Here is a 27,608-nt window from a genome sequence, read left to right as displayed (position 1 = left end):
ACGCTCTCCTCTTCTACACCATTGACATATGATAACCTGATGAGAGACAATCTTCCACTAAATAACTTGAAAGGATTTTTACCTGAGGTAAAGTAGGTGACGATAATGTGACTTGAGTGCCATTTGGATCTTTTTCTTGACATGGTTGGCCCTTTCAACCTGCCCATTACTTTCCTGGTGATATAACAAGGACTTAATTCGCTCTATGCATTTAAACAGGAGGAAACTAGGCATTTTCTGGATAGGTAAATATGCACTAAGTTGTCACTTACTAGCTGATGGGGAAAACCTTCCTGACTGATTTGTCTGGGAAAGGATAGGACCTCTAAAGTGTTAGGTTGGGATACATATTGGAGTCCAGCCCATTTAATGTACTAGTCTTGGTACTTTAGCGTAACACAAATCTGGTTGTTGTTTTTGCAGTATGTTGTTTGCAGGAATGTTGTTATCAGTGCACCATATTAACTTCAGGATTCTGTGTAACTGATATGTATAATGTTTAACACTCTTGGTTGACCTTTGTCAAACATTGGTTGGGCAAGGCCAGGGCAGTGTGTTTTGCCATGGTCATCCTGCTTGTCAAGTGAGATCGGAAGCAGTGTTATGGAATGGTTTGCGATAGCCAAGATCCCGGGTTCTGCTATTGCGCCATCTCCTTGGTGGATGTTGGCACTACTTGGATATAGACCTTTGGTACCGCAGTGTTCAAGCACGTAGGTCAGCTGTGAGTTATGGTTCCTGCCATTAGTGACATTCTGTCTCCTTGGGAGACATTGTCACTACCTTTGTAGTGCTCCACTGCAGTGTGGTGTAGTACTCAGGTGCATAGGGGGTGCCCTGGGACTGCTGTGCACTTTCAAAATTATAATTACTAATAGCATTATAAACACTGAAAATAAAGAAGTTTGCACCTTGTGGGCCTGTTAAATGCTGTGAAAAACACCTTTAATTTTTTGATGAAGCCAACTATGTGCCAGATGAAAATCTTGCTAGTAAACCTACCCTCAGGAATGTAAAGCATTTGGTTTTCTTCATTAGTACTAGGAGAGCACCAGGCTGCCAAATATGGTTGTTAAAAGCACACTTTATGTGCACAAATCTGTTTGCTATTGATCTAGTCAAAATGGGGCGATCCACAGTCATGTGTGGGTTTAGTGATCAAATCAATTTAAAAAAAAAGGATGCTGACAAATCAGAGGATCGCTCACGTTAACATCATACTAGATTCCTCCTCAAAGCTGCTTGAACAAGTTTTTTGGGAGGTCTCAAATCAGATACCAATGGGACAGGCTGGTTTTAGCCCTGGTCTGAGCACCATCCATCAAATCCCCCACCATATTTTTCCCTCATGCCACACTGCCCAGAAGTCCACTTAAGTGAGATCCTCTGTGCCAGTGGTTCCAACCGTTTTACTACTGTGGACCCCTACTTTATTATTACTGGAACCCGGGGACCCCCACTGAATCGTCATTAGAATCCAGGGATCTCACACTGAGTCATTAATGGAACCCCGGGCCTAAACATTGCTGATGATTTGAAATGCAAAACAATACACAAAAATTCAGAAACACTCATTCAAACAAATACACACATGCTAACACTTTATTTAATTTTGCAAATATACATAAAAATAAAATAGGAAGGTTGAAGCTTTTCTAAATTAAATTGAAGCCACACATCACCCATAATGTATTCTATTTGATGCACCTCCACTGCTCCCACAAATCAATCTGAGGGTAATTACATTTTTAGCCTCCAATTTCAAATTCCTTGACATTTACAGTACATTTTAAATTTGTAATTGTACTTTTAGCCACTTTATGTATACACACTTCATTAATCTGTTAATAATATTTAATTTTTGAAGCAGCCGCGGACCCCATGAGGAGGCTTTGCTTACCCCAAGGAGGTCCCTGGACCACAGGTTGGGAACCACTGCTCTATGCGTGTCTTGTGACCGCTACTCAGGGCTTTGATTGACTGCTGCAGTCTAGAGCAGAAAGTGAAGCATTTTGGTATACTGCTCCCTTCTCATTTTTGATGTTAAGTACATTTTTACATTCTGGGACCAGGGTACAGTCGGATGACATGGGCCTACATAAAAATAAGATGGATGTTTTCAGTGGCTTGAGGCAGGGCTGCCTCTGTTATTGTTATTGGTCTTCCAGGACCTCCTGCGACAGTCTAGCGGTTCCCCTCCTACAGTGGGTGACCAGCACACTATGTGATGGCTTCTGTAACTTTCTAATGCTCCCCGATTAGCTTCGAGCACCAGCTCACTGCCCTGAGCATACATTGTAATACAAACAACCTGAAAATCCCATGACCACTCGAATCGTGCTCTTTGTAAAGATGCGCACCAATTTTACCTGGTAACTGAGTACGCAAAATGTGAGAAAGATGGGTGTTACACATATGCAGGTGTCACATGGAGAGTGAATGTGAAATGGAAAGCTGGTATAACGCACTCATGTTCCTTAAGTGGCTGGATACAGTTAAGTATAGTATTTGGAGCTATCTGTTTGGGCTATCTGGAGTAGCAAAGATAGTAGTGGAAAAGCCATTAGATTTTAAAATGATTCCAAGTGAGAACCTGAAGATGGCCGCCTTGGACTATGGGCATTGCGACTGGAATTAGGACTACAGTCATTAAAGTAGGAGACAGAAGCCCTTGGACTAAGCTTATTAGTGGCTAACAAGAGAAACTACGTCTGTGATGCCTGGATTCTGCCTACAAGGTTAAATTCTTACAAAAGCTGGACTCACTCTAGGAAGACAAATCAAGTAGCCTGTTTTCTAATAAAACATGATCATGACTATTGTTGATGGGGATTATGGGAGGTGCAGCTTCAGTGTGCTTTGGGTCTATCAATGAGAAACTTGGGAGTGGTCTTTGACTACTCTGTCTTTTACTACGCACATTAACCAAGTCACGTGTACCCGCTTTGCCATTTTACGTATTCTGAGGAAGATCTTCCCTATTATTTTGATCTCTTCATGTAAGACATTTACCCAAGCTTTATTGGCCTCCCCTTTTGATTATCGCAACATCTTTTATTTAGGTATTTTATTTAGGTATATGACCCACCCTGTTTGCTGAAATTTAAAACCCATAGATTGTGATTGAGTAACTTGTCTGCCAAGAACTCAGTCAGGCCCTTATTCTTAATATATTCATTCAAGGAGCTGAGTAAACTATATTGGCGACCAGCCTGTAAAAAGGCAATGTGTAACGCGTTGTGCTTGGCGCACAGAGCCCTCAACAATGCAGGTACAGGATTAAGTGACAAAAAGTTTCATTGGTATGTCCCAGAGTGTCATCTTAGCTCTCCTAATAGGAGGGATGTTGTGGTACCCAGAATCAAGGGTGTGGGGAAATCTTGTCCTGTCCCACAGCTCGGCTTTGGAACTCTTTACCTTTGGATAATAAATCTGTACAGAGTCGCACTCTTTTCGTGAGGTGCATTAAGGGCCTGACTTTTTATGTAATGATCGCTAGTAGTGGTTAGGCTTTGAGCTCCATTGGGCTCCATGGCATGTAGCGCCAAGACGCCTTCGGGTAGAAGAGCGCTATATAAGTTTTTCCTTTATTGGCTAAGAATGGTTCTTTTACTCGTTTTTGTGAGAAAGCTATAAGAAAAAAAAAACTAATTAATTCGAGCTCATTAAGAGTATTTCTGTATATTACAAATTATTTATGATATGTGCGGTCATCCGTATTGGGAAAATTCCAAGGATGTATGAAAGCAGAACAGAAGGCTTGGTGTGCAGCAGGAGTTATTGTAGTGTCTGATGAGTTGCATTATCTTTCAATATGTGCTAAGTTTATTGAAGCCCAGAGACTCATTTCAGACCTGTACTTAAGCCGAAAGCCAAGAGATCCGATAAAGATGCTTTTAAATGTCTGTTGTCGATAATTTTGGTCATTTTGTTGAGCATACTTTTGTGAATTCGTAGCATGTTTGAAATACCACGGAGAAATATGAATGGTGTGATTTTCTTAATTGTAGTTGCTCCTGCTGATTAATATATGAAATGAGTGTATCATGTTTTAACTTATGTGAACTAAGTATTCTTGATAACGTTACAATTTATATAAATTGACTGTAACCATTGTAAAGGCATTTTCTTTTTTTACAAGTGTTAGAATGCTAGCAGTAAAGTATTAAGTTGATCATTTCAGACACAAAATGTATTTACAAAAGGGAGAAGGGATAAAGGGAAGCACGTGAGGAGGGAGGGAGGTAAGAGAGGAAACTAGAGGAGGAATTACGCGCCCTAGAAAGCCCTAGGATGCCAGTATCTTTCCTCTAGTTAGGGTAACACAACAGAGGATTGTGGCCTCCCATCTTTAGGTCTTGCTTTGGCAATGGGCTGACTGACCCTCCACAATAACCTCGGCTAGTAGCCTGCACGTTGGCCGGGTTGAGACTGAAACAATAGATTGTCATCCATTTTTGAACAAGTAATGTGGAGAAGAGAACTTGAGATACAGCTAAGTATCATCCTCACATTGCTGGCAAAAAATCCCTAACTGTTTTGGGTTGAAACCAAAAGGTGTTTGCAGCGGTAGAATAGGACTAGAGCTGGTAATAAACTTTGTGATACTCTGTGCAATAAGTTAATAGGTCTGGAGAAAGATTCGAGTTGTCAGTTTTCATCTGCTGGGATTGATTACTCAAGTGTGCTACAAACCTACTAAGCTTCTTCTTGCCCTTTGAGGCTGTTAATAAAATTGGAACAATTAACCAAGTCAAAGGCCGCCAATAAATCACAGATCCTAAGTAGACTTGAGTTGAAAGTATCAAGAATGCCAAGTGCATCTTCAGCAACCTAGAGAAGGCGATCTGAGCCCCACAGCTCGGTCTGAAACTTGATTGTAATTCATGTAGAATCTCATTGTCAAAGATGTGATGTTTCTGGTGTGAGGTTACTCAACATCTAGAGATTTTGGGAGGAAGGGGAGACAGGCAGGCTGGTAAGATGTAGCAAGGCATGAGCAGAGCAGGAATGATCCTTCCTTCATCCAAATGACACCTTAGGCATTAAAGGTATATAAGGTATTGGTGCAGAGGCGAGGTTAGACACTTAAATCGGTTCCTAAGGGCAAATGCTGAAGGACTGATTTCCAGTTGCTGACCGGATATGGTATGAGGGGGGAAGTATTCAAAGGTTGGCGTAATTTAAGCAAATTTACACATTATTCAGATTGGATTGCAAAAAACACTATCTACACATTTAGGACCTCTTTATGAGTACGACGGTCACTAGACCTCGTGGATGGCTGTCAGACCACCACCAATGCGGCGGTTCGACCGCCACATTGCAACCCTGGCGTTCGGGCCGCTAGGGGACCGCCAGGATTCGAGATCCCGGCAGTCTGGTGGTAAGCAGCGCTGCCCTGGCAATTACGACCTCGTTCTCTGCCAGCCTTCTCGTGGCAGTGATACCACCATGAAAAGGCTGGTGGAGAATGGGTGCAGGGGGTCCCCTGCGCTGCCCATGCACTTGGCATAGGCAGTGCAGGGCCCCCCTGGCCAGCACCCTCAGGTTTCTGCCCGCTGACCTAGCGGGAAACTTTTAATGACAGTGGCGAGGATGTCGCCTCGTAGCCGGCGGCCACCCTGTCAGGAGTTTGGCAGACAGACTTTCCCGTCCCCCAAACTCAAAATAGGGCGCCTAATAGGGAATGGACTAATAAGTTAGGTGTGAGTAATGAAATATGATTGGGGTGTTTTTAACCTTAAGCAAATTTGGATATTATCTAGTGAGTTGTTTAAAACACTAACAATCATTCCAAAACACTGTATGTAAACAATTACTGCATAATATATAACCCTACATCTGTGAAATACCAACCCTCGTGCATATGTTTAGTGTTGATTTGGAATACCAGGATGGGACTCCATTCCATTATCACCCGAAGATAAGGGATTCTCTGATAGGCTTGCGTGGCTCAACACTTGCTGTCGAGCAAAGCATAACTCACTAGAAATGAGGTGAGAGACTTCTCCCTGGGCCTCTTTTCTCCAGAATGGGCAATGTACCTTCTGGTGCTGAAGGGCTCCTCCGGTTGAGACTCAACAATGTTGGGGTAAACACCACATTCTGTGGGCAAAGTTCCATATTGCTATTTGGAACAGTTTGAAGAACCTTGGTGTTGATGTCAAGAGAAGGTAGTGAGATATCATTCAAATGCAGAAAGCTTGTGCATTTGGACAGTGAAAGGGAGAATTAATTTGTCATATGAAATATGAGATCAACTTCATGATCAATTTAACCAGAGAGAGAAGTGTTGATCACATTGTGAAGTTTGAGACCCCTCGTGCTTACTCAGCGGTGTTGGTCTACAAACTGCCTTAAGGGTGCTCCTTCATTCTCCGGTGTTTAGAATTTTTGTAGCATTTTTGGATAAGGTTGTGTGGTTTAAGAGAATATAAGAGGTGAGACCAGGTTTAAGATAGTAATGAGAGTAGGAGTAAGGAGTAATACGCTAGTCAGAGTAGGAGTAAGGAGTATGGATCAGTTAATGTTAAAATGAGGTTATTTTCTCCAAGAAATAAAATGAGTGAACAGAGAGCAGGCTAGGAGACTGTAACATGTTTTGGACTCCTAGTGAAATAAATCGGGCAAGAACAAGCTATAGGTAGAATGAGGGCACTCGGTCGCAATAAAAACAAGCGGATGAGACCCACAAATGTGAAAAGAGAAGCAGTGTGGCCAGAATGGGAGGGTCACCAAGGGAGAAAGAAGGAAAGCGAACTAAAGGCTGTAGGGACAGATCTCTCAAACAAACTCATGTGCATAGAATCCATTTACTTACAAAGGCTGTCCTTGGATTAATGGAATCTTTAAAAAAAATCAGTAAGTGAAGTCTTCTAGTTAAGCAATCTGAAAGGGGTGGCAAGCTGACATGTCTGTCGCTGCCCTCCACAAAAGATGAGGGGTTGTTCCAGCTGACATAATTCTACGGAATGGTATCTTTACAGAGTTAACCTATAAATTAGGTCAATATTTGAATTGTGATATCTGTTTAGGGTGTATCATTCTAAGACTCTGCTCCAGTGATATTGAAGTTCAGAATTTACTACGTACAAAGGCTGGAAAATGTTTATTTCCCCAGATCATATGATCGGTTTTGATCAAGTAATTGTAAACATTGTCATTGAGTCAGGCTATACTAAGACAGAGTATACTGTACGCCAGATATTATAATAATGATCAGAAAAGCAAGTTGAGTGCCTGACAGGATGGTTGATCTGAGGAACAGAATCTGTTGCAAAAATGTGTGTCTGCTAGGAATTCCAAAGGCCCGGTGACACTTTGGTGTGGGAAGCTCCTTGCAATGCAAATACATATGGCTTTGAGAAATAGTTGTATTGAATATGTCATATCCACACAATAATGATGACATCCCTGATATCCCTGCACATTTCCAAAGGTTCTTGGATACTCCTAAGCTTAGTATTCGTTTTTCACATCATTGAGCTACAAAACAGCTTTGTGTAATAATCAGGAGATGGCCTTAGAAACATAAAATGCCTTGTTATCAACAGAATGATGCAAATTTTGGTGATCCCCTGAAATTCTGTGGGTTTTGTTTTACCTGATCACATTCTCAGGTCCTCCTAACCTTGCTAGATGTTTCTGGAGCTCTCCTGGTACAAGCATGTCCGCAGGGTTATTGCTGTGGCGGTGCTCCTTCTGCACCCACTACCTATGGCCTATGTCTGAGGCCTTTGTATCCATCACACTCCAAGGGTCCCTACTTCTTGCACACTGCTTTGTACTATGCTAGAACTGGCACAGAGCGGTTGTGGTGCCTGTCCTGAGCCCGTGCACAGAATAAGATGCCTACGCTTTCTCGATAACTGTAGCGGTTAGTATATGAGCGGCAGATAGCACAGCTCCAAAATATAAAGTGGCAACTACCACTATGTCCATGAATGAGTGCTTAATTTGAGCTGGTGGTTTCCGGTGCAGGGCACTGGCACTTATTGTTTTGCATCATACATTTAATACAAGCAAAAGACACACATGGGATAGACAGAGGAAAAGAAAAATGAGAAAGTGTCACAAAGGGAGAAAGCTGCAAGAGTGAGCTGAAGGGGTAGAGCGTGGCTGTGAATGGATGAAAGAGGCCCGAGATGGCATCAGGATTACGCTGCCTCAGTATTTGGTGCTGTCACATTTAATTGCAGCAGCCACAAGTTTCAAAGAAGAGCTTTGAGTACTGGCACGTTTTTATTGACAAATTAACCACTGCCATGAGTGTGTTAGTGCATGAGCTGAAGATAGCTGAGCTCCGAAACACCACTCTGTAACTGAGCCTTGTTGCTTGCAGCTCATCTATTTATTTTTTTATTTGAAAGATAAGATTAATTTAGCATTTGATGTAACACAATAAATTAATGTACAATCATGTAAAAACATTATGAATAGAAGAACAGTAGAATAAATGGTAAACAAGATAACATAAGTACAGGGGAAAAAAATAAAAAGAGAGGGAAGGAGAAAAAAACAAAGATAATTTAATTGAATCCTATTAAAAAGTATAAGGAATCATCATCATCATTGCAAAAACATAAGAAATAAGCGTACATAAAGAATGAATTATATAACAATTATTATACATAACGTTAGAAAAAAGTGACAGAGGTTTGGGTACCTCTTCAGTCGGGGATCATGAGGTTTGGCAGATTTTGAAGAACAGTCTAGGAACATCATCACAGGTAACTAAAAGATGTCTTTTTTAATGGCAAGAGATATTGGAGTAACCATGCTCTGTCAAGTCTGTGCTGATAACAAACACCACATCACCGTGCCTGAAATGATATAGTAGGACAGTTTTCCAGGATTTGGTGATCTGCTGAAAGACAACTGCAAGGAGCAAATCTAGTACATGAACTTAACCTGAATGAGAAGATCAATCTCACAGCAGCTCTTCTATTAACCTTTAAGAGTACATGGTTTCTTTTATGACAAGTTGATATCCTTGAAATAGAGTACATGGCCCCCTTCTGTGCCTGGATGCAGAACAGGATCATGATGTGCGCCTTGGTCTCTACACATGCTATTGGCAGGGGCACTCTTTGTCCTTCACACAGTGAGTGTGAATCCCTCAGTTATGGAACACAGGGGAAAGGGCTATCTTATCCCTGGCAAAGAGGTGATGAAGCTCATTTGGTGCAGTTGTCTCCTTCATGACAGACTGATTTTGTTTTCTTAAATGTAGTGTTTTTCATTTGATTGAAAGATGATTTTAACACAGATGATTACTTTCTATCTCTTTTCTCTCCTGCCCAGGTAATAGCATCCTGCACTCTGCGGCAGACAGTGTTTCCAGCGCAGTACAGAAGGCGAGCCAAGCCTTGAATGAGCGCGGGGAGCGCTTGGGGCGAACAGAGGAAAAGACGGCAGACATGATGAACAGCGCCCAGCAGTTTGCAGATACAGCACATAAAGTAAGTGAAACAGAGAGGACCTACTGTGGGAAGAATTAAATGCACCCTTGGACCACTGTGTCCCCGCCTACACCAAGCAAATACGAAGTGTGTTTCGAAGGCGCTGAGTGCAGAGTCTAGACTGTGCGTTCCAAGGGTGTCTGCAAACAATGCCCCGCCTAGTCCTTGCTGGGAAAGACACATGTGTAGTATGTCACCTCTGCATATGTGGGCTGGCACCACCCCTAGCATGGGTAACATCATTCATGATAGTCTCTGGGAGAGTGAATGTGAAGAAACAAGGACCAATCCCCAGAGGGCTAGTGCGTTAGTCACAAAATGATGATTCAAGAGAAATACGCACAATTGCCACAGTGTTTGATACAATTACCTTCCTTTCAAATTGTTGCCAACGCAACGATTAGTTTGGATATTTCAGAAATGAAGCACTTTTAGTGTGATGTCTTTTTCTTGCAGTCACCGTAAGGAAAGGGTGCGTTGGGGGTGTAGGAGGGAGTTGGTCACTTAACAGTAGACCCTCTGGTCATCCTTTACTTTGAAGGCTGAGCCAGTAGGGTGTTGGATGGTCATGGATAGGTGGGTGCAGGGACAGGCCTCTGATGTGGCTCTATGGCCAAACTCCACGCTGTTGCATAAACTAAGGCTTTGGCTTTTTAGCTCCATAAGGTTTGGCTTTCCCACTCACGGAGCCTGCACTTAGTTCAGTGCACCAATGCTTGGGCATGAAGGTACAGGTTGTTGTAGCCTAATGCAATCTCATTCAATACATAGTTAATGTGGTGTCTGTGCTTTTTTGGTTACTATCAGACCCTTAAAAAGGGGTCAGGGGTGCAGTGGTAATTCAAATCCAATTTCATTCTTTAGAATATCACACAAGTTTTGCACTAGGAGAAAATACACTTTATTTAAGTTTTTTTATTTCAACAGCATCGTCCTGTTGCTTAGCACGTGTCAAATAACCACACAGAATAATATTGAAACAGCACTGATGCATGATACTGACATTAGGAATAATATGAATGTTTCTAACATAGTTGAAATGTAATTTGGAAACCTAGCACTGTAAAGACTGCTTCTATGCGCTACACTATTATAGAATAGAGTAGCGTAAGTTGCATCTAGAGTTTCTAAGGATTCAACGCATTGCATACCTATTTTCAGCAAGAAGCTGTAATTATCAATAGCCGGTAGAGACGGTTCCCTTGAATGGAAACCCGACATCAGCTAGTCTCAGCTCCTCTTCTCTCAGACTTGCTTCGGTATCAGCTCTCAGTGTAGATCTGGATGCTGCAGCAGTACGGCCATCTGTCGGTCTTGGTCAGGATCTCTGGCAATATCTTGTGCGATAACCTGGGTGAAGGACCTCTCTCTCTTTAAACCGTAACTTGATTAGTCTTCTATACTGTTGAGCACTGATCCTATCCTGCATGGGGTATTTTGGGGGGAATTTCTTACATAACTTCTGTGCATCAGTATGCTAGTGTTAAGACCCACTAGTATAAGCAAGTATTAGTTTCATTATCTGACCTTGAAATATAGATAACAAGGGACTTGTTCCAGACTGAGGTTGTATTAGGTTGTCTTATCAATGTCATTGTGTTGATGATTTGACACTTTCACAGGTTCTCGAAAGATAAGCACAGACCGCATCTACGTCAAAGGTAGACAGCATGTCATCAGAAGATCAGGCTGAAAATGTAGCCTTGGCCTGCCCAAAATGGAGCCTGGCCTTATGGACTTTGTCACCACAGCAAGTTTGGGCGCTGGGTATCGGGCCATAGGACAAGTCCACCCACACAACCCATGTTGTATTCTGGATGCAGGGTCTAGTGTGGCACCATGACTTGCAGACAAAGCTCCACTGTGTATATCCTAAGTCTGTGCATAGTGGGGATTGGCTGCTTGGGCACAGGCTAAGCCGTGCGTCGAACCTGTCCTACGTATGGCTGACAATTGTGTGCAACAGAGGTTTGATGCTTGTTGAGATTTTTTTTTTTTTTCTTTTTTTTTATTTAGTTAGCTTTTGCTAAGCATCATGCATCAACAAAAATCCCACCAGTCCCAGCCCCTTCAATTCTATAGTGAAATTGTGAGATCATGCAATAGAGCAATGACAAGCACTGGAAAACACACATCATTAATAGCAATTAAACAACTATTCAGGTCACACGATGTATGTTATTGTGTCAATTCTAACTAGGGGGGTTGCAACTTGCAGGGTTACTTAAAATCTCCACAAGATTCCGCTGCGTTCCGCGAATGGGCCGAAATCGGCATGTTGCGCTGATTTTTAGGACCAGGAGTTTTTTCCACACTGCAAAATCAGTGTGAACTGCACCATTAGATGCACCAGAAGGTGCTGCTTCTTTGCTGTCGCTCAGGTAGATTTTCTACTCTAGTAGCATCTTCCTCAACTAGAATGGTCTCAACTACATGCGTTGAAAAAATCTCGTTGGGTGCCCTCTTAGCACCTGAAAATCGCTCTAGGGGATGTCAGCTCTCGCTGGTGCTCGCCAACTACAATTGCCATGTGGCAGTAGCCAGAGATTTGCTGAAACTCCAATTTACAGGCGTTCAAATCAAATCAAATAGCAAAATAACAAAATGTCCCTTCTAACTCGCTTTCTCCCCATGCAACTGCGTATGAACTCACATATTACAACACTCATGACATGTTCTATGACATCATTGATAACATCATTGACGACATCGCTTTAACCTTTGTTTTTATTTTGAGTGTGGAGAATATATATATATATGTGTGTGTATATATATATATATATATATATAATTATATATATATATATATATATATATATATATATATATATATATCCATTTATATTGTTCCTGCACTGGAGAATGAAATACAATAGAAAGATACCATTGGTATTTAGTCTGGATGTGCTGCCCATTTTTTTTATTTCAGACCTGGATTTTGGAAGCTGAAACAGTGTGGTATTGAGACGTTATTGGAGAAAAAAATGTATATTTTCAAGTTAAAGTTACCTTAGGGCCCAAATTATAGTTACTTGAAATAACTTACTATAACTGCTGACTTTCTATGGTTTTGTGCGAGTAAATTCAGAATCTAACTATAACGTCTCTGTAACCTTAGATTTTTTTTAGTGAATTTCTATGTTTTTATTTTTTTTAAACAAAGTAATTTTTATTACAATTTTTAACCCAGATACTGCCGCGCATGGCCAAAGGCTATGCACAGCGGGGGTAGGCCACAGGGCCTGTGGCCAAGCCCCCATAACTATCCCACCCTGCACTGTGCACGGCCAAAGGCTGTGAGCTGCAGGAGATGGACGCAGGGTCTAGCCTGTTGCCACGCCCTGCGGCCAACCCCTGTAACCACCTAACCCTGTGCTGTGCACGGCCAAAGGGTGTGCATGGTGAGGGTTGGTCGCAAGGCCCGGCCTAAAGCCAGACCCTGCAGCCCACCCACATAACCATATAACCCTGCGCACGCCGAAGGCCGTGTGTGGTGGGGGTTGGTCACAGGGCCTGTCTCTCTAGGTGTGAGAATAGCTGTGAGAGTGAGTGTGAGTGTCTCTCTCTGGGTGTGAGAAGGTCTATGTGGGTGTGAGAATGGTTGAGTGTGTCTGGGTGTGAGAGTACATGTGAGAGGGTGTTTCTGTGTGTGAGAGTAGGTGTGCCTCTGTGTGTGTGGTCTGTGAGTGGGTGTGTGAGTCTCTGACTGAGTCTGTGAGTAGGTGTGTGAGTGTCTGCTAGTCTGTAACGGTCTCTTTAGTCTGTGAGTGTGTGTGTGTGTCTGCATGCATGTTTAATGAATCTAGGGCCCGGCCATAAACAAATGGAGGAGGGGGGACTGTGCAGCCCCCCCTCCCCGTGCTGAGTTTTGCTCAGGGGACCCTATCCCCGGGGCCTGGCCCTTATTCAGTAGGGGAGTGGGGCCACGCAGCCTCCCGCCCCAGGCTGATTTCAGCCCCAAAGACCCAAGGACGCAGAAATAAATTAATTGAGTAAGGGGGGCGCGCAGCCCCTCTCTCAGTCCGATTTCAGCCCCAGGAACCCGGGTTCCGGAGATAAACACATGGAGGAGGACTGCCATGCCACCCCCTCCCTGGGCTGATTTAGGCCCCGGGGACCCCATTCCCTGGAGCCCAGCCATGTCTCCTGGGTGCCCCCCAAGGCATCCAGTATGCAGTGGAACCTCGGGGTCCCAGTCAGCTCCCCGCCTCCTGCGGCAGCAGGCATTGCTATTGCACACGGATCTGCTAAACATACAGCTCCCTGTGTGCAATAGTTTCATCTATTTCCCTGCCCACATCTCCGTGGGCAGGGAGAAAGATGAAACCTCCGCTTCCAGCAGGCAGAGCACTTTGGCAGCTCTCTCCCGCTGGAACCAGAGTGTGTGCTCTTGCTTGGTGGGGTCGCCAGTAGATAGTTGTAGTTAGGACCTAGTTTCCATAGAAAAATCGTTTTTTGACTTGCCTATATCTTTGGCATGGCTTAACGAATCTTCGCGAAATTTCCCAAAAAGTGCTCTCTAGGGAAAGACTCAGGATGATCCGTCAAGCCGCGGCCGAGAAAAAGCAGGTGTCATAAAAATTGTGTTTCCCATGTTAAGCCCCATAAACTCTTTAGACATGCTTGCAGCCCGAACTGCTGGACAGAATTACACCAAATTTGGCAGAAGGGTACCTTTTGGTCCGCAGATGAGTATTATTTTTTATTTGGCTTAAATCCGTTCAGTAGTTGAGGAGAAATTAAAGGGAATCCAAATTTGTATCTGGGTGGAGCCTAAGCACAGATCTCATGGTGAGATCTGGTTGGCTGTCAGCACTTTAACCAAGACGTGCTGGCAGACACCTTGTGACCAATATGCATGAATACACCCCATTGAAATGTATTGTAGTGAATGACAGATTTATCAACATACTAATTTTAGGAATTGTGGTGTTTTCTTAGATGATTTTATCCAGCTGGGATTTTACGAATCATGTTTGAGAGAAAACAGTTTCTCATGACTTTCCCATACAGGTGATGGAAGGTGCTCCAGAAGCTAAAATGAGAGCATATTTCCTGTAAATTCACACTATCTCAGCCATATGAGAATGAGGTCTGCCGTTCTCAGTAAAGCATGTACTTCCAACAGGAGCAGGCTGTCACTTGATTCTTTAATGTTCTACTGCATCCTCTCAGTATGTTCCAAAGAACAACTACAGTGCTAACAGTCTTCTTGTGACAAGAGTGTGGCACACCTGAAGCTATCTTGATTGAGTCAAACTGATATAGCCTTAGAACCCGCCGTAGCGGGCTCTACCGGCTATTAAAGGCCCGCTCCCCGCGTTAAATGCCCGAGCCGAAGGCGAGGGCATTTAACAAGGGAGAGGGACTTTAATAGCCGTTAGAGCGCGCTACGGCGGGTTCTAAGGCTATTAGAACATTCTGCCACTCAGGGCAGAATGTTTTATTAAAAAATAAATGTTCACGGAGCCCGAGGGGATTAAAATCCCCTCAGGCTCCGTGAGGCTTTGTTCACAGCTGCTTCTGTGAACAAAGCGAACATTGGAATGCTGGCGCTGCGGGCTTTTACCGGCCAGTAAAAGCCCGCAGCACTCCATTGTTTTCAATGGAGCCCCCAGCATTCCAATGTTCTAATAAAACTTAAAACATTTAATTTAAAAAGGAACAAAATGCGGGCTTGATTTTGTCATAGAAATGATGGTTAGTGCTGTAGGGGGAACAGCCTTTACAACAAAGGCTGGATCCCCCAGGCATTTACCATGCAGGTTCAACCATGTATATGACATTACCACACATGCCATTACCATGTATGCCTTTACAACAAATATGCCTTTACTATGCATGCCATTACAACGAATTTTGTTGCAAAGAAAGGAATAGTAAAGGCATATTTGTTATAAAGGTAAACGTTTTACAGGTAGGTGTGTGTGTGTGTATATGTATATATGTGTGTGTGTGTGTATGTGTGTATATATATATATATATATATATATATATATATATAATTACATTTTAGGGAAAGGGCATTTTTAGAGTTTAAGGTGGGTATTCGTTTTGGCGTAGTAATTTTTTTTTTTTTTTTTTTTTTGGGTGGGTATGGGTGGCAAGGGTCATTTTAGGGTTTAGGGTGGGTATGGGTTTTTAGGTGGTGAGGGTAATTTTAGGTGGGTAAGGGTTTTTGGGTAGGGAGGGTAATTTTAGAGTGGGTATGGGTTTTTGGGTGGCAAAAGTAATTTTAGGGATTAGGGTGGGTATTCTTTTACATTAGCAAGGGTATTTTAGTGTTAAGGGTGGGTGTGGGTTTTTGGGTCGTAAGGGAAATTTTAGGGTTTAAGGTGGGTATGGGTTTTTGAGTGGAAAGTGAATTCCTAGAGTTTAGGCTGGGTATAGGGTTTTAGATGGTCAGAGTAATTTTAGGGTTTAGGATGGGCATGGGTTTTTGGGTGGCAAGAGTAATTTTAGGGTTTAGACTGGGTATGGGGTTTGGAGTGGCAAGAGTAATAAAAGGGTTTAAGATGGTTAGGGTTTTTGGGAGTCATTTGTGTTTTTAGGGTTTTGGATGGGTATGGGTTTTTGGGTGGTAAGGACAAATTTAGGTTTTAGGGTGGGTGGGGTTATTTGAGTAGCAAGGGAATTTTTAGAGCTTGGGGTGGGTATGGGTTTTTGGGAAGGAAGGGATATTTTAGGGTTTAGGGTGGGTATGGGGTTTTGGGTGGCAAGGGTATTTTTAGGGTCTCCGGCGGGTACGGGTTTTTGGGTGGCAAGGAAATGTTTGGGGTGGGTATGAGTTTTTGGGAGATATTGTGTTTATATGGTTTTAATGTGGGTATGGGTGTTGGTTGGATTAATGTATAGTAATTAAAATGACTACTTTAAAAGAAACTTAAAAATTCACTGAAAAAACATATTATTGGGCCGTTATAGTTAGGAAATAGAATTGACAAAAACCTTAGAAATTCACTTAAAAGAACAACGGTTGCAGGGACATTATAGTTAGGATCTGTATTTACTCGCGCAAAACCATAGAAATTCAGCAGTTCTAGTTAGAGTAATTTCAAGTAACTATAACTCACGCCCTAGCCATGCGCTGCTGATTACCCTAGATCTTACAGCACCCATGACATCTTTTATAACGTCAATAAAAATATCAATAAAACATTTGCAGTAAAATTATTGATGAGATAATTGTGCATGGTGGGGGCGAGAGTTATAGTTACCTTAGGGCATGAGTTATATTTAATTGAAATAACTCTAACAGCTGACTTTCTACGCTTTTGTACGTTTAAAATGTGAGCCTAACTATAACCTCCATGTAGCCTTAGTTTTTTAAGTGTGTGAGTATCTGTGTATATTCATGCCACTATGTAGTTAGGATTCAAACAGATAAGAATTACTCAGATTTTAGATTGGTAATAACGTTGTCACTGTTTGATAAATATCCATGGATCTTTGCAGACCTATTCCTTTTTCTACATTGGTTGATGATGCAAACGTTTGTGGTGATCAGTTAAAGGGCCGCAAAGAATGAAGGGGGTCCCACAAATCAGTTTTTCCATAGATTTTTTAGACTGACGCAGTGACAAAATGGCTGACCAGACTTTTATGAAATTTGGCAAGAATGTAGATTATTATGTGGATAGTGTCTTTTTTTTATTTGATCGAAATTGATTCAGTCATTTTTCACTGTTAGGGAGAAAAACTGAGTTATATATTGGGCTGTGGTAAATTGTCGTGCTTTGCAGTATAAAGCTGTGACAGAACATAATATTAGTGGTTAATGAAAGCACTTGCAAAATAAAAAAGCAGCAATATTGTTTAGATCACACTTTGGCTGGGTTTCTACGTGAAATATAGCTTATTACTATTTATTAAGCTATAGGAAAACATGATTCACTTTACCAAAGTCTAAATCGTTAGGGAAAGGTATTTTTACCACAGTACATCCTCGAAACGATCTAGGAAATACTATGATACCTATTAAAATAAAAAAAGATTTAGGACAAAAGACATGCTATTCCGTTCCATGACATGCCAATTCACTCTATAAAACAACACTCCACTCTAGAGCATGCCTCTCCCCTGTACTACATGTCATTCCACTGTGCCCGACTCCACTCTACCACCTCCTTTCTAAGACATTCTACAACATACCACTCTGACACACCACTCCACTCTACTTTACGACAGTCCACTCCGCGGTACCTACAGATTTTTTTTTTTTTGTCTATATTACAAAAGACACTCTGACACACCGCTCAACTCTGACATTCCACTCCTCCACGAAAATCCATGAGATGCCACTTTACGACTCACCACTCTACTGTACGACATGCCATTCCACTCTGAGATGCCACTCCACTCTGACACCACTGCAGAACATGCCCTTCCACTCTACGACATGCCACTACACACCCTTCTGCTCTGACATCCTACGATACACCACTCTAACACGCCACTCTACTCTTCTCTACAACACTGTACTCCACTCTGTGCCCCTCCACTGTATACCACTCTACTCCACTGTGTGACGTGCCACTCCACTCTGACATGCCTCTCCACTCTATGACACTCCTCTCAGCAGCACGCCATACCACTGCACTCTACGACATGCCACTCCACTTTATGCCCCTCCATGACACTCACACAACACTGTATGACCTGCAACCGCACTCTATGCCACTTTACTCCACTCTGACATGTCATTCCACTTCACTACACACCACTGTACTTGAAACTTCACTACGAAATGCCACTCCTGTCTCTATGACACACCACTCCACTTGACAACACGACAGGCTCCTCTCCTCAACGACATGCCACTCCACTCCACTCTGTGCCTCTCTCCTTCAAGACACTCTACGACACACTACTCTGCAACACGCCACTCTACTGTATGGCACTCTGCTCTGACACTCCATGCCACTGCACTGTACAACACACCACTCCACTCTACAACATGCCACTTCATTATATGCCAATCCATCTTACACCACTCGACTACCCTCCACTCTAAGACACTCTATGAAACGCCACTTTATGACACGCCACTCCACTTTACTGTACGACATGCCCCTGCACTCTGCCACTCTACTCCACTGTAAAGCACACTACTCCACTCTGACACCCCACTGCACTCAATGCTAATCCACACAATGACACACCACTCTGCTGCTCGGCGATGCACTACTTTGCTGGTCAGCGACACACCTTTCTACTTCTCGGTGACATGCCACTTTATGCCCCTCCACTTCCCTCCACTCTACAACCCTTCAATCTAAGACACTCTGACAAGTCACTCTGACATGCCACCCCATTGTAGATTACAAGATGCCACTCCACTCGACAGGACAGAACTCCACTTTACACCTCTCCACTTTACACCACTCTGCTTCATTCTATGACACGCCACCTCACTCCACTCTGACACGCCAGTCCACTCTGACACGCCAGTCCACTCTGGCACACCACGCCACTCTTCAACATGCCACTCCACTCTTCCCCTCCACCGTATTCTGCTACACTCTAACACATAGTATGACATGCCATTACACTCCATGGCACCCACTCAGCTATATGCCTTTCCACTCTTTGCCACTGTATTAAACTCTACATCACTGTACTCCACTTAACGACATGCCACTCCATGACACTCCACTCCTATCTATGACATTGCACTCCATGAAATGCCACTCTATTTTATGACAAGCCACTCCACTCTATGCCACTCTACTCTGTAGCCTTGCACTCTATAGCCTTCCACTCTGACGCACCATTCTGACATGCCACCCCACTCTACTATACAACATGCCAGTCCACTCTACACCCCTCCACTCTGTGTATGCCACAACACTTTTCTCTACTCTATGCACCTCCAGTCTAATCCATTTCACAACACTCTACATGGTTTAAACACATTTTTTTTTTAAAGTGAAATTCAATTAAAAAACAAAGGTTAAAGATTACCTATAGTTAGGAAAATGTCCCTTATTATTTCTGTACCAAACAAACAAGCTACACAAATATTGGAAATTCAAAAGTTGTAGTTAAACTTAGTTATAATTTACACCCTGGCCAAAACTTAGAATAACTTGCAGACCTCTGTGCACATTGTTGTAAATGTGCTAGGAAGACTACATTAACTGTAACTCCTTCTCCATGCACAGATTATACATTTAAATATTAGATCACTTATACTACGTGAAATCATAGCATTAATAGCAACCCTCATGACATCAGATTGTCAAAAAAGTGCCAAACATTTTAATCTTGTAATACAATAAATATTTCAGTCAAACCATGCCACTGTAAAAGTGAGAACAAAGTGATAAGTACAAATGGCTCACACATGGAAATGTGCCATACTGGCCGAATGTCATCTTGGAATAGGTCTAGAGTACCACACTAATAACTTTGTTTCTCTCGGACTGCTGACTCTGTACTATATGATATGAACCATTGAAATAATATATCATAGGTGTGGACCATGGGCAAATATTTTACAAATCCACAGATGAACACCTCTACATTGTAAACATCCACACTTCTTTCATAGTCCCATGTCTAAACAGCCCACCAAATAAGCAAATTCTTTTGTGTGTGTGTGTTTTTAATAGAAAAAATATCCTGATAACTGGTAATATAATGTTCTTTATACAAGTGTTACAGATACTTAGACCTGATGTTAATCACAATTTTCAAGAAAAATGTTGGCCTTTACAAATGTAGCAACTATTTGTTTTTGGCTACCATAAATCCTCCAGATAAAAGAACGTTAATTTGTCAACACTGAGTGTTTTCATTGGGAACAATCTATACCAAATGTTAAGTTTATCATTCTGAATATGTATGTCACTACAAAGTCAAAATCTGAAAAATAAATATATATATATATATATATATATATATATATATATATAATTAACATGGCTACCATATGATTGATAAATCTTGCTGCCACCAAAAACCTCAAACTTGTGATAATTTAACAAAATTTTATGGGATAATGTGTTCCTCCGGATAACGCTTCATACATTGTATTTTTTTTTTAACAGCTAAGTGTTCCTTTCAGTCTTTGTTATCTTTCTTGAATGTTAAGCTACTGAGAGTTATATGCATCTACAATATTTTAGGGGCAAATTAACTCCCAAAGCAATTTCCAGAATATCAATTTCAACCAAAAATGTGCAGTTATCTGATAATAAAATTCTGGCAGGATACTGGTGAATAAACTATAGACATGGGCAAAAAGAAACTTTAAAAAAATAATATTTTGACACCTTTGTAGAAAGTATTTTAATAATATAACTAAAATAATTCAATGTTGCATCACTGTTTCATCCTGCAAACCATTCTACAGAAATTAACTCAACTGAAAAATTCATTTATTTCAGCAGAACTTTTTTATTCGTAATTTCTTCCCAGTCCCTCACTTACATACTCAGCATGAAGAACAAACCATGTGAGAGAAATATATAATCCATTTTGGTGATTGTGTAGGCATGCAAACTGCCACAAATCCTGTTATTCAAAAGCTTGTGAATGTTACAGGCACATTATATAGTTCAGAGGCATTGCCAAATCCTCACAAGTATGCCAAAGATGAAATCTTTTTTCATCTTCAGCTTTCATATAATTTAGAATCCTAATTTCTGTAAATCTGATCCTGTCTCATTTCTAAATAACAAGCAGATGTTAGAAACATCCCTTCCTGTAGTGGTACTCCTTTATCCAAATGATGATAGTCAATGCAAGGTCTCGGTTCCTAACATTCTTCTTCAGCACAAGAAATGGGGCTACAGCAAGGGATGTTACAGGTAAATGGTGAAAATACCCCTTCTTTAAATTCTCGTCAAAATACTGATGGAAAACCCTTTTTTTGCAGTTTTTCTTAGTTGTACCAACTCATGGTTATAGCTTCAATCTAGTTAGATGCAGACCGACATTGGATCATAGTCATCCAATAAATTAATAAAATCACTATGATCCTTTTCTGAAGTAGGAATTATATTTGTGTGCAAACTGTATATTGGCATACAAAGCTGCCTGTAAGAAATGAGCAATCAAAATACACTGGATTTATGTAGACACTTGAACATCATATTATCTGGTTCATACTAAATGAAAGCCGGGTGTTATGGACACCCAGTAATTCCAGTTAGGAGCCCCATTTTTGAGAGATGAAGGGAAGTGGAAATACGTTTGTTCACAGTGATCAAAGATTTAAAGATGTTGTTTACAGGTTGATTTTATAAATAATTTAGAGCAAACGAGTTGAGTCCATTGCATAGAATGCAGGTGCGTTCAAGCCTGTTTCTATGCTCCACAGTTATTCAAGGGAACATTTTGTCTGTGCTGACATGATCTGAAATATTCAAAGCATGGGAGAGATGGACCCTGTAGTCTGAGCTTGCTGTAATACAAAAGTCTGCACTTGGTAGCTGCCCTTTGCCCAGCCTGATCCCAACAGTAAAAATAGTTACTTGTATTGTTTTGTGGTTAGACGGATGAGAAAAATGATATTCCAGTGACAGTCTGTCTTTCAGGTTAGTTTGGAATTCTTGTCTTGCAGAGAAAATGGTGCTAGTTTGGTTTTGTTCCCTCCCTCAATCAGCTCCTACGTGGTTGGGAAGTTGGTTCAATTACAAAATCACTACTAGGTGTAGGCGGATATGTAAGCCCTTATTATTTTGTTAGATAGCTAAATCCTTTGATTTTTTTTTTTGGCACATATTCTAAGTCACATGGTTTATTCCGAAAATATTTGAAAAAAACTTTAAAAATTGGGGCACTATGCACCAATAAAATAGTGTTACTTCACTTCATTATGAAAAGAGCAATAAAATGTATTGTATGATTTCTAATAGCAGGCCTCAATGTTACAAAATTGGACATGATTAAGGATCCTACAGAAAGACGCTACTCAAGGTGTCTGGTTTGGACAGATATCTGCTTTGGAGATATTAGATTGGCAAATGGGAATTCCAATATCTAAATGTGCTAAGATCTTGCTTAGTATTTGTTTCATTTTACTAATAGGAATGAACTCCCCCCGGCTCACATACACTAATAGACATTTTGAGATTGATGATTCAGGGGCATAGAAATACAAATCACTTAAATTATTGATAATGTTTTTGACCAGTAGCTTGTAATTCTTTGCATAATTAGATCTTTTGTGCAATGTATATGGTTTTAAAATGTATAAACTTTAAATAAAGTTGTTGGAGTAAAGTCAACATCTTTGAGAGCATCAGCGTGCATCAAGCAGAATCTGAAGGATGCTGCGATGGCTAACTTCTCCTTCTTCTTTGTCCTACAGCTCGCCATGAAGCACAAATGCTGAGACATTGCCAACATCGCACAGCCCACCTGAAGAAGTGAAGGAAATCTCTGCCTGCATTTGTTTTGTTTTATTTTTCAATAAAACCACATCCAACCACTGATCTACTGCACAACCAGACACCAGCTTACCTTTTGTCGGGTCTCAGATGAATACGGCCTCCTGTTCCTCATCTTCCTAAGCAATGTCTACTCATATTTTTGTATTTTATTTTTATTGCAATCTTTGGACAATGATTGTTATGGGTTGCATTTGGTCATACACAAAATAAACCAAATGGAACGCACCAAGGTCCAGGCTGGACTAATATGATTTGTAAATAAGAAACTGAATATCAGTAGATATCATTTGTGTTCTCTCTCATCAGTGAAGAGCGGAAAGGAGTTTTGACTCGAGTAATGCCATCTCCGCATTCTTAGTAACTGAGTAGCCGATCAGTGTTAAACTTTACTCCAGCTTGCCAGAGCAATCTGCATCCCATGGTGGCACAATGAAGAGGAGAGAGCTTCCAGAAGCTGAAATACCTAAGGAACTTCCAGAAGTTGGAAAGCCTAAGGAACCAGGCCCTTCCTTTGGACAACAGTTTAAGATGTTGCAATGTTCGCCGACTTTAGGGGGGCATACAGCCTAGCCTCTACATTCGGCACCAACTCATGGCCATGGTACCCAGGGACAGATCATGCATCGTGGATGGCCTCTTGCACCCTTTTAACGTTTTTAATAGCAATAAAAGGACTTCACTCCTTTGTCGGACATACATGTGTGGGACAAACATGCTTTGCTGACAGTCACCCAATTGAACATCTAACTGCTGATTGTTTCCCCCTGTCGTAGATACTGATGTCTTTGTTTCATGTGACTCCGTTTGTATAAAGTTCGAAGGGTGCAGACCTCCCGGTCAGACACCAGTCAATGGCCTCAGCAGTGTTACGTGGTCATTAGCCCATATATACAGCCAGGGGGCTCTAAACAGCAATACTGCCCATTCGTTGAATGTTGAGAAGCTTTACTCTCACTTTCAATTCATGGAAAGGGATTTAAACATCAGTTTTTAAAGGGAAAATGCCTCTTACCTGGTATAGGTTTTAAATGGAGCTGTCCTCTTTACCAATCATTTTAAAGGCTCCATCCTGTCTGGGCTCTTCCTTGTAAGTTGCCAAAGGAGAGGGAGGATCCAATTATGTCATTTGTGCTGGCCGATGATTAGAGGATCTCAGAGTCTGGAAGATGAATAGAATAGTAAGACATCACATGCAGGGTCAGCTGTCGTGGCGCAGGCTGGAACCGCTGGTCCAATTGTAGACCTGCCAAGGCCAGCCTGAAATAGAGTTAGAAAAGAGGGACAGTTTTTATTAATATAATCTTAGTGGCAGTCCATTTCAAGGTTTTTTGTTTTTTTAGCTAGAAAGTAGTGAAAGGGTTGGTCCTAATTTCTTATTTGAAATGTAGGCACAAATTCTCCACATCACTGGAAGCCTCAGCATAGTACATAAGTAGCCAAAATCAGAGACTAGTGTTCTCAATAAAGCAGGGTAATCAATGAACACATTCAGTGTCTGGGTTTGTATTCAAAGACCATTGATGCTAGATTGGCGGCCATCTTGTTCCTGGAACTTTGTTGGAGTGGTTGGGGTATTATCCACTCTGATGGAAAAAGAGGTAAATTACCTGAGCTTGTTTTTATTCTGAAAGTGTGTTACATGTGACATGACAATGGCTCTGAGGTACTTGATTCCCAAATTGTCGAACCACTGGGACATGGCCACAAGTTTGTCGCAACACATTGTCCTGTTTTACGACTTGTTGGCCATGGGACATTTGCATCAATATCATCAACCTGTAGTCTCGGATCCCTGAATTGTGAAAATAGAATGGAATTAAACAATTTAAGGAAAAAAACTCAGATTTTCATCTGTTTTGTATTTGAATGCTAATCAGAGACATGAAGAATGTTGTGCAGGGCAGTTAGTCATGCTTTACAGTTCCAGTAGTGGTCTCCTACGATCAACTCCCAATTTGCTTCTTTTTCCAATTTCCTTACCTGTTTGATCAGCATTAAAATTATTATCCAATATTTCTTAACAGCACAAACCATTTGAAAGGCATATATGGTAAGATCAAATGCAAGGCTATTCATTCACAAGTGATCTATTTATAACTCGTATCCAAGCAAATGTGAAAGAAGGGTAAGGAAGTCTGAGTAAAGCCAGTGTCCAAACATTCTCTTGACTTTTCACGCACAGAGTAAATGGTCCCTTTTCAGTTTCTTTTAAGAGGCAATACAGTCAGGTTTACAAAGCTGTTTATGCTTGTCATTTTATCTTGTACAGCACACAAACGTTTTAAAAGCGTAAAACAACTTTTGAAGTTCACAACCTTTGGTTTTGTCCTAGTAAAAAGTATTGGCAAAGCCAATCGGCCTCGCCCATTTGAGATCTATTGGTTTTTAAAAATGTTTTTTTAGCCATGTTGGTGTGCAGCATCATGAAAAGTAAAGAATAGAAAAGGTGACCAAGTCATAGCACTTTTTTTCTTGGCTAAAAAAAAAGTTTGACAAATCCAATGCTTGTTGGTATCAGGAGGGATAACCGCCATTGTAGCGGCAGCTGGGATGCACAGGTGGACGGTGACTCCCCACCACAGTAGAGGGAGACAGTACAGACTACAGCAGGACAAGGTATGGTGCAATACATTTCTGAGGCAAATCAGCATTTTGTATTGATATGGAAGAGAGCAGATAAAAGCAGGGTAGAACAGCACAGCATTATTAAAAAGAATAAAGAAATACATTTCAAAAAAGCACTAAGAATCATGGCTCTTTTTTGGTTATGGCTGCCGGCAAGTGTGAGTCAGTAGCACCGTTGGTGGCAAAGTTGGGTTATATAAACAGAAAACTTGCTGGTTTGTTATGCTATGTGACGAATCTAAAGGAGGTGAAATCAAAATCCTCCAAAGTCGACTGTAGCGAGACAGGAAAATGATACTAGCTGAATGACGTTAACCAACGAAAACAGAAGAAATGAGTGACAATGAACCCAACCAATGAAGTAACCGGTGGGCTCCAAGCCCATCTTAATGTCTTTTTTTTTTTTCCCCAGATCAAAAGGTTGTTGCAAATAAAGGAACATGTGCTTTCTCAGGTGAGATCTAAAAATGATTGATTTACTCACACATGGATTTTTGTGGGAGACCGTCCTAAGTATAGATGTCTCTTCAGTGGACAAGTACTCGCACACTGGGCAGCATGAGGTATTTGGGGACAACAATCGAGAAGTAAAGCTAAACCCATCTTGAAGAGCCTTTGAGGATGTGACCACTCCCACCAGCAAATAACTTTTTACCCAGCTGAGAAAAGAATAAAGTTTTGATTACTGGTCAGAAGTCATCTAAGGGGAATTATCTGTTAAGCCACTTAAAAAAAAAAAGTGTTGAAATGGCAGGCCAGGGGAAGAGGTTAACTCTGGGCATTCAAATAAAGATATGATGCTAGATGATGTACCATAGGGCATGAAATTATGAGAAATGGCATCAGAAGATGACACTGGAAGTCATTTGTGCAAAGAAAGAACTATTGGCTGAGGAGGAATTCACTATGTGTAGGGTTCATTTTAGAACTTGATTTACCATTCATTTGTTGATAGTGTGAAAGCTATCTCCCAAGGTCATTGCTGTTCTCTAGGAATGACTACCCGAGATAAAGCTGGAGAAAGTCTCTCTCCTGTCGGTGCTCAGCTACCTCCCAGTCATCCACCTTAGACCACTAAAGAACATCCAGGCAGGTGCAAGTCTTGAATAAAGATTGAGAAAGTAATTCTGGACATCACCACTGTCCAAGAACAAAGCTGGCTCCCCCTGCAACGATTAAGCACCTTAAGATCTGATCCTTCATATTCAAGCTTCGTCCAGCACCCTCTACTGCCTGGTAGGTGGTGAAAGCCACAAACATAGTCAGGACATCAAAGGAGCTTCAAAGACGTGCAATAAGGAAAAGTGCACAAGGCAGGCCTTCTCCATCTCTGGACCTGGGATCTGAAACTCCTTCCCAACACTGGTTGGACAGACACTTTAACTCACCAACTTCAGGAAGAATCTCAAGACCCCTCTCTTAAAAGAACACCTTGTCCAGAAGTAACAATATTGATTGCATGGACACCAATCAGAAAAGAACTATAAGTGGTAAGAGGTCTTACGTCACCTCACTTTTAGCCTCCCCCTTCTCTTGTCTTGTACAGCACTTCATTTCTTTAACTAGGTTTGTGGTTATGAATAACCATATAGAATTTTAAGAACCCCCCTCCCCCCCCCCCCCATCTGCCGAAGAGCTGAATTGGATTACTGGCAAAATTGTTCCTGGTGGACCAGAAAGGGGAAACTCTAGAAAGGCCCACCTTCAGGTTGCAAGTTGAAGACAAGGAATAAGACAGCCAACTTCAGGACTCAAGTCCTATTCAGTTCTTAAGGACGTTCAAAATGACTCTTTGGCCAGTTGCATCATGTTTGCTAAGATGTTCAGCAGCGCCCTATGACCGCATAGCCGTCTGCACAACCACTATCCCAATGTTACAACCTACTGAAGAGCAGATGTGTGAGCGTCCAGCGGGATGTGAAGTAAATGATACGTGCCATTCTACAGTGTGCCATGTTGCTGCATAGCTTTAGCCTGGGGGGGGGAGGGGGTAGCTCAGTCAAGGTGTATGTTTAATCAGTCCAGTCTTTCTCTGGATGGTTTATCACCTTGTAATTAAATCACTGAATTACAAGAGGAGTTCTGGTAGGCCAAGATCCAAGTAAACAGTAGCCAGTTG

At 41.6% G+C, this 27,608-nt stretch overlaps 1 protein-coding gene across 2 annotated transcripts in view; it reads left to right on the top strand.

Moving 5' to 3' along the window:
• STXBP6 (syntaxin binding protein 6) overlaps positions 1-25,591 on the top strand; it is a 377,445-nt gene extending 351,854 nt beyond the window's left edge. For both annotated transcript variants that reach the window (XM_069209042.1, XM_069209041.1), the window contains exons 5-6: positions 9,307-9,464; positions 22,783-25,591. In XM_069209042.1, the coding sequence (XP_069065143.1) occupies positions 9,307-9,464; positions 22,783-22,806 (182 nt within the window). In that variant the 3' untranslated portion in view covers positions 22,807-25,591. The remainder of the gene's footprint in view (positions 1-9,306; positions 9,465-22,782) is intronic.
• The last annotated feature ends 2,017 nt before the right edge of the window (positions 25,592-27,608 follow it).

This window comes from Pleurodeles waltl, chromosome 9, assembly GCF_031143425.1.
Source record: "Pleurodeles waltl isolate 20211129_DDA chromosome 9, aPleWal1.hap1.20221129, whole genome shotgun sequence".
Lineage (NCBI taxonomy): Eukaryota > Metazoa > Chordata > Amphibia > Caudata > Salamandridae > Pleurodeles > Pleurodeles waltl.
Note: the sequence above shows the minus strand (reverse complement) of the source record. Positions and strands in the feature narration are given on the sequence as shown.